This window comes from Ylistrum balloti, unplaced genomic scaffold, assembly GCF_031769215.1.
Source record: "Ylistrum balloti isolate Yb309-2 unplaced genomic scaffold, AGI_CSIRO_Ybal_v1 Utg369930, whole genome shotgun sequence".
NCBI classification, from domain to species: domain Eukaryota; kingdom Metazoa; phylum Mollusca; class Bivalvia; order Pectinida; family Pectinidae; genus Ylistrum; species Ylistrum balloti.
In genome coordinates, this window is record NW_026782043.1 from 22,446 (window position 1) to 30,979 (window position 8,534).

General features: G+C 36.1%; 1 protein-coding gene across 1 annotated transcript; it reads right to left on the reverse strand.

Annotated features, from left to right (window-relative positions):
* Positions 1 to 2,729: 2,729 nt before the first annotated feature.
* LOC132547049 (uncharacterized) lies at positions 2,730 to 6,935 on the reverse strand. The gene has a single exon (XM_060210798.1). It carries the CDS (start codon positions 6,933 to 6,935, stop codon positions 2,730 to 2,732), a length of 4,206 nt encoding a protein of 1,401 aa, XP_060066781.1.
* Positions 6,936 to 8,534: the final 1,599 nt, after the last annotated feature.

Here is an 8,534-nt window from a genome sequence, read left to right on the forward strand (position 1 = left end):
TGTTCACATAATAATGGAAAAAGAATTTCTCCTTTCTGTGACAAAACACCGAACCCTGGACAATGTTTATTGTTGACATTGGGTGCGTGATACATGCATTTAAAAAGGCACCCATTCTGTTAAAAAATAATGTTTTTTTACATTAATTGTGTTGTGCTAAAAATAATATAACTGCTTCCCTTATCAACACCCATGATTAGTAAATAAGTGCTAGTTATAGATCTAGTTTTTTCTACAGAGAGCCTAGTGAAGATATGTTTCCTGGATAGTTTGTGAAAGTTAGGAATTTGAAAACAATTATAATAATAATAATAACAAATTATACAATAGACAACTGAAGTTTGTGTTGTATTCAATAGCCATTTATTATAAAATAAAACGGTATAAAATGACTAGTGGTGTTGTAAACAAATGTATCTTTCTGACACATTAAAACAAAAAAAATAGGGATAAAAAATCACAGATAATAAATCACCGTTGAAAATACAATCACCTATATATTTCAGTTCCCATCTCAATCAATATCTCATCAGTATTATCACGTGCATAATTTGCAATATAAGCAGGGTCAATTTGCTTTTTTTTTTCTTTTTATATTCCGTTATACTTATTCACCCTTTTACTACGATTCTATGGGATAAGTGAGCATAAAGCTTGTACATTACGTAGGGTATAAAACAAAGTTGCATATACATGTAAATTCTATATTTTTCTCTCGCATATTTATCAAAAAGTGGATTTCGAATCTGTAAAAAAAGTAAAATCGCTAATTGTACAGGTGTTATACTATTTTAAATATCACATTATCACAACATAAAGTATCACAACAGGGGTAATATTGTTTGAGTATTTAAAAAAATGAACAGGTGTGAATGTTACCTGGCATTTACACCAAAAGCAAAGTAGCAGCATTATCTATGTTGCTTTTACATTTAAACCACTGCTAGCAAGGTATGTCCATGTCCCAGTTGCACAATCCCCCCCCAAAGAAAAATCCCTTAACTTAAAATCCACCTCAAATTAACATATAGTTCTGTAGCCTGTATAGCAGATTTGTGGGGAAATTTAAATAAAGTGAATTTTAAGCAAAAAAAATGTTTGTAAACCGGGCCCAGTGTTGCTAAATATGGTTGTTTCAATCGATACATAAAATATATCATCCAAACATAGAAAAAGTTAATATATACTGGTATGTGACCCTTTTCGGTGACCGAACCATTTCCGTGAGTGCATTTTTATCAAATATTACGAACATTTTTTTTCTGGTATTTTTTTGCGATGATGATCGAAATAAAATGTTTTAAGCTGTTCCAAAACGATTTTAGTTTGATAAACATCACCAAAAAATACCAGAAAAATGCACGGGTTATTGATAAAAATCATATCACAGGAAAGGGTCGCGCACCAGTATACGTGGATTTTAAGAGAATATACATTTATGTATGGCTTTCACACAAGTGGATGTTTATCGAATACCTAACTACAGTAGTACAAACCAAAGTCGGCCAAAAACTGAAAACCCCGGGAAAACCACGATTATATATTTTAATTACATTATCAATACTAGTATAAGGTACAGTATGGACAGAGAACTTGTGAAGATGTCATACATTTTGTCTCAATCCTGAAATACGAAACATTATTTAATGACATCACATGGAATTTTCTATTAATGAATTATCCCATTGCGAAAATACCCATTTTCTGTATTACTTGTAAAACGCGGGAAATGTTGACGTCATCTTTGGACCGGTTTCAATTATGATGTCATAAACACTACAGGGCACCCTACCACCGACATATTGAAAAGCACATTAACTGAGATAGTCTACTTTTAGACGATTCGGGGAGTGTTTAAAGATTTACAGGTAAGCTTAACCTTTTAATTAAAAGACGAGGGATAAACATGCAGTGTGTGGCCAAAATGCAGGTAACACGAAGCAAGCATATTAAAAAAGTTTTCTGTGCATGAAAAACGACGGGAAAACATGGAAATGGTAATCAAATATGCTATGTGTCAATGCAGACATGTTTGATCATCGTATCTTAACTATTCTCATGTTATTTTGTAACTTATCGTCGTAAGAGAGTGTCAAATTTCAACAGAATCAGTTACCAAATAAAAACACTTTTTCTCTTTGAGACTTCTACAATAATTGCGTATCAACGTTCTATTAGCGTCATAGTAAGAAAAATTAACGTCGAACTCGCAATATTTTTGGTAGACCTAAAGAAGAAAACTGCTTCGTTTGGTAACCGATTTTGTTTAAAGTTTGGATTCTATTACGACGAAAATATGAAAGAAAATCTTTAACCAATAAAATTGGAAGCAACAATGATACATGGTGGATAAGAAAAGTTGTTTTTTAACCAATTTTTATGTTATTTACATAATTAACTAGACCAATGTCGAGGAAGGGCCCCGCATAATACCTACCCCTTATGATTGAGTTTCTTAATATTAAGAAATATTGAAAAATGGTAATAGCAGTATGTAAATAATTGAAAATGGTATGAATTTCATGGCAAGAATTGAAAACAAAAACTGCAGGTACATATATGAAGACATAGCAATTTTGGTTGTTTTAATGAGTGTTAGGTCAAATATATACATTTGTAATAGACAATGGTGAAAAATGGTTTGAAATGTGATTTTTGAGAATATCTGAATCATATAATGTTCCTGAATATGCTTTATACAAGCATATCAAAGTTATTGTAATTATTACCTAGTACATGAAATCTACAAATATTTGCTTGTGGTCACTGTAGTATGTCCACAACTGTGTCACTTGTGCATGCTGAAGGTCTCTTGTCCAGACATGATCAATATGGGAACCACTCTGGTGAGTTGGAGCAGTTGTAATTTGAGAGAAACCTGCTTTACGTAGAAAGTTAAACGTTGTGTTGGCGGATTTTCTCAGATCTACGTTGAAGTCCCCTCCTATGACAGAGGAAGATTGAGTCTTGTGCAAAAAGCAGTTGATGACAGCCTGGACTTCTAAGACTGTTGTCTTTGGGGGGCAATATAGAAGCAACACTGAACAACTAAATGCGCTGTTTCGTTTTGTCAATGTAACTGCTACAGCATCAATGGTAGGAGTATGGTCCATGTGAATCCTCTCCAAGTGAAAGTTTGTTGTTGCACATACAGCTGATCCACCACCATATCCAACCATTCTTCCAGTAGAGAGGACATTTGGGAATCCCATAATGTTTAGATGGTCATGTTCCTGCCAGGTTTCTGTTAATGCCAAAACATCTGATGTATTGATAAAAGGATCGTGCTGTACATCTTTTCTATGTGCTACTCCAAGATTGTTAGTGTTAAAGAAGCATATCCTTACTATTTCTGTTTGTGTAGTAGACAGTTTATCAGAAGCAAAGACTGCCATTTTGTTTCTCAGTCTTGCCATTTCTTCAGTAACAGCATCATCTGTCTTAATAGCATCTGCATTGAAGTCCAGAAGAAAGAGACCTTGTAGTGAAGTTATACGGCTGAAAGCAACATATGCTTGACCTTTGGTACGAAGCTTCCTAAATGATATAACAACCTTATCCAGAGTTTGTCCTTGGACCTTATGAATCGTACAGGCCCAACACAGAACGACAGGAAACTGTATGCGAGTGATTTCTGGAGATGATTCAGATCTTCCTGCGTGCTGCTTTACTTCAACTGGAAAAATGGGAACACCATCCTTGTAAGAACACAGTGAAATCCTTGATGACTGACGAGCTATTCGCCCAACATTCCTGTTGTCAAATTTCACGATCAAGGCTTTTGGCATGGGTGATGAATGTTCATTTTGCAAAATATCATGGACAATTCCAGTTGCACCATTGACTAGTCCATCAGCTACATCAAGATTCTTTACTAACATTATTCTTGCATTTTTACAGAGTGTCAAACGGTGAATAAGGCCTCCAACAACTTGATAACAGTCATAGTTTTTCAAAACTTCAGGGTATTTAGTAATAGCCTCTATATGAACTTTCTCTTCAGTTTGAGCATTCAACATGGATGTGTTATGGATATCAACATCTGCTCGGGTAGGAAAGATATGCAATGCTGTTGTTGGATAGTTTACATCAGTTCTGGAAATTAACTTTGACCTTAATATTTCAATATCATGACAAGAATGGTCAGCAGTGCGCAGTCTGCTTAACATTTCTGCAAATTCCAAGTCTCCTTTCTGACGCATGATATCAGTTAATTCTAACAAACTGAAGTTGTTTTCCCACAATCCTGCAAGGATTACTGCCATTTCTTCAGCATCCACATGATCCGTATCTGAAATCTCACAGTCAAAGATTTTGTGTTGTTGAACTGGTGGCAGTTGATAGAAATCGCCAACTGCCAAAATACTAACACCTCCAAAGAGCATGCCAGTTCCATCTGTTCCTTTAGCTTCTTGAAGACGTTTATGAATATGAGAAAACATTGTTCTTCCTACCATAGAAATTTCATCTATGACAAGGATCTTGAGCTGTGACATTATGGTCCTAAATGTTGCTAATAGTGAAGGGTTGGACTTTAGTGAGTAGTATCTGCCACGCGGTAGATGAAGTGCAGCATGAAGTGTAGTACCGCCGATGTTGTATGACGCTGTTCCTGTTGGGCTAGTGAGAAGAATAACAGGACTATCTGGATTCTCACCAGGTTGTTGTAAAATTCTAGATGCTTGATGATAAATTGCCTTTATGAGTTGGCTCTTTCCGGTACCAGCACCTCCTGTGACAAAGAGATGGAAAGGAGGAGGTGTATTGTCTTTTGATGATACTGTGTCTTTGCACCAATTAATGATGCGAGTAAAAATTGTCCTTTGCTTTTCATTCAAGCCATGTATAATCTTACGTAATTGATTATCCTTTAAAGTATTTGGTCTGGCTGTAGTTGCAAGCAAGGTATGTCTTTGGAATAAATCAATACGCCTGTTACTTTGCTCATTTTCTTCCCTGTTCCATCTGATATCATCACACATTCTCTGTTCATGTTCTGCATCCAACATATCCCATGCATGCTGAGGTGGACCATTTTCATCGAATCTTTGCAAGGCATCTTCAACAAACTCACTATGATGTTCTAATCGATCTTTTGTTGCATTAACAGTTGCTTTCGTTTCTTCATATTTTGCTTCATAAGGAAGCACACTGTCTGAAGCTTTCAGTTCATCTTCATTCCTCCAAGGAAGAAAGAGCATTAGTTGTTGGTGATAGAATTTCTCCGATTCTTTGTGGACAGAAAATACATGATATCTGGGTGTTGCAGAGCTTGTCCTTTTTTTCATTTTTGTTTCACCATCAGTTAGTAAAATCACGTTTGGAAGGCATGAGCCAATGCTTTCAGGACTACGTTGCTGTCCATCCTGAGCACCTACACTTTCATACCATGCAGAAAACTCCCAGAGAGACATGTTTTCAAGTAATGGATGGCGGGATCTAGTTTGATACTTATCTACAACTCCTGTGGAAAAGATGTCAGTGTCTTCATCCTCTATGGTATCTAGCACTTGTTGTGGCTGAAGTATTCCTATGCGCTCCTCTGGTAAGTCCGTGGGTATCCATACCATTTTTGTGCTGCACCTTTTTAATGGAATACTGAGGAGACGATAAGCTGCCTCTTGTGCACTTATTTCTCTGTTGTTCATGTACACATTGCCAACTTTCCTGAGTCTGGCTTTAACATCAGCATCCTGTAGCTCTCTTGCTGCTTCTTTTAGCATCTGAGACAGTTCACGTTCATCTTTTGTCATGTAAGCAGCAATATATGATATGCAGGCATAGGGATCACATACAAATTGTATATCCATGTTGGCTTTCCAGTTTTCCAAAATGATTTTGTTATAGTTGTTAATATTTAAGGCATTTGTCTGTCTTTGGTGCACAATTGATTTTCCAGATTTTGAATAGTGAAGAGCTTTATAGTATTCCTCTTCATGTACTCCTGCAAGTGTTAGAATCTGTATGAGGGTGAGATCTTGTACCTTGACACTATCATCGGACAGCACTTTGTTGACTTTTGTTAGTACATCTCTAGCGTTTGCTGCAAGAGTCATGTTCTCTTGTTCATCTTCAACTGGTTGGGAAACAAGCGTTCTGTTACTTGGAGGTTTTGGATAGTGAAATCGACAGACCTTTCCCTTTTTGTTGCAGGCTACGGAGTGAACATGCCTTTGTTTACTTATCACTTCATTGTACAATGGATCGCCTTCTGGTGGAATATTACAAGTAATATATTTATCTACCCACGAACAGATTTCTTCTTCAGATGATTTGTGCAAGTCTGGGGCATTTTCTACCCATAAAACTGCATGGCAATGCGGAGATCCACGAAGCTGAAATTCAGTTCTCTGAAAATAATGGGTAACCATTCCAATTGGCTCTGATGGAGACATAATAACATCTTTAAAAAATGTTTGAAGACGGTGGTCAAATTGTCTAGCTGCAACCACAGGATTCTGTCTTAGCCAGCTGCACTTCTCTTCATATGACATTTTTTTAATGTCTTCTTCAGTGAATGTTTGTCCATGTTGGAGTCCAATTGCTTGGATAGTTTGTGGCCATTCCAAGTCTGCACATGATAAAGTCAGAAACCAAGTGAACACACCTTTCGCTCTAACCATTGCAAGAAGTTCATATTGTGCATGCTGCCAATAAGACGGTGAGCCTCTAACTTGCTGCAGAAACTGGAAAGCTTGATCTTTCACAAAGATGTCCCGTATGAATTCAGGATTTTTTAATTGTCCTGCTGTGATTTCTTTACGTCTAGCTTTTCTGAGGGCTACATTAATGGAATTTTGTATCTGCTCCTTTTCACACACATTTAATGCATAAAACAAATAGGGGACACAAGATGCAAATCTATTGTCCAAATTTGTAATCCTCTGAATGAAGTACTTTTTTATGCTAAGAGCATTGTCAATGCTCTTCAGCATGTTGCTATCGCCCCTGAGGCTGATTATCAGTACTTCGTTTTCATTGGTTCATAAATCGAAAGTTTACTCCTACTCCATCTGCCGGACATTACCGTAATCATTGGATTATCGCCCCTACAAGTTGCTGATGCTAGTCATTAAATGAAACAACCTTATCGACATTTTCTTCATTACCTGTACATCAAGAAAATGTTTTGTGTTGTGTATTAATGATAATCAGACATCGAAATTTGTAAATACAATGACAAAGACTCACGTTTATGGTGGTAAATTTTGCGAGGCGATGCCAATATGGCGGCTTGACTTTCTTTTCCGCGCGATGCATTGTGGGAGTCATATACATTTGTATATCTTCCTATTTTTCTTTTTTCAAAAATTTACTTCCCGTTTAATACTGTTGATAACTATTAAAAATACTTATATATGTAGTTGAAAATAAAAATGAAACTAAAATAAGAATGATTTAGAGTAGCATAAAATTTTGACGGAAACAGCCGGGGTGCTCTGTGCTGCTGGACCCTGAAAGAAGACGGCGGCTGAAAGAAGATGGCGGGTAATTCATGTAGGTAAGTATCACTATATATATATATGTTAGCTGAATTTGAAGTCAATACTTATACTGAACTATCAATTGCATTTTTTGCAACAATTCATTTGGAATGAGCCTTCGCGTCTATTGAATTTAGGCTGCACTTTTTTTCAAAATATTTTCAAGACTTTTCCCTTGAAGCAGTATGCATTTGAAAAATGTTATGTAAGCATCTAGCACATTTTTGTTGCTTCCGTAAAGTATTTCAGTATTTTGAAATGGATTTATTTTTGAGTGATCGTTTCATAATGGTCTCATCGCAGTCACTTCTGTCAGTGGCCCAACAGATCGGAAATTAACCAGAAAAAAAACGTATCCGTAATATTGTACTGTACTACTTACGCTACCGTGAATAGATCTAGGAATCTGTCTGGGTAATATATCGATTTTACTTTAAAATATCTGTCACTGTCCGCGCTATTGTAGGTCTAGCTCTTTCAAATTTCTGATCGGAGATAATTTATAAGTACCCCAACGGCCCAAGGCCAGAGTATGAAATCGTACAGGAACTCTACAGCTATGCTAATTTTAAGGTTTACATGTGAAGTTAATATATATAGTTTTAGCTTAATTTTAGTTTTTGTCTTTCTGACATGATGTCTCGTTGATTCTGTTGAAGAGTGATGCATGTGAACGATAACAATATGAAGATTAGGAATAATGAAGATGTCAATTAACATCTGATTCCCGGAAAGTAGTTTAATAAAGATTAGGATAAACCTAGCAAAGTGTTAGGTCCCAGTGTGAATGTGTAAAGTTCCGGTGTGAATGTGTAAAGTCCCAGTGTGAATGTGTAAAGTATTATTGGTACAGTTGAACTTTTTGATATATGTACTGTATTTGTTCATCTCAGAAATTTCAGTATTATGTCAACTGCGTCCACTTTCAGTTCAACACTTTTGATTCATCAATTTTACTCAGCCCTAGGCTCAATATTTGTCATTAATTGTCGACTGTTTTTTAGAGTTTTGTTTTCATGGTGAATGGAATGAAATGAGATAAATAGTCTA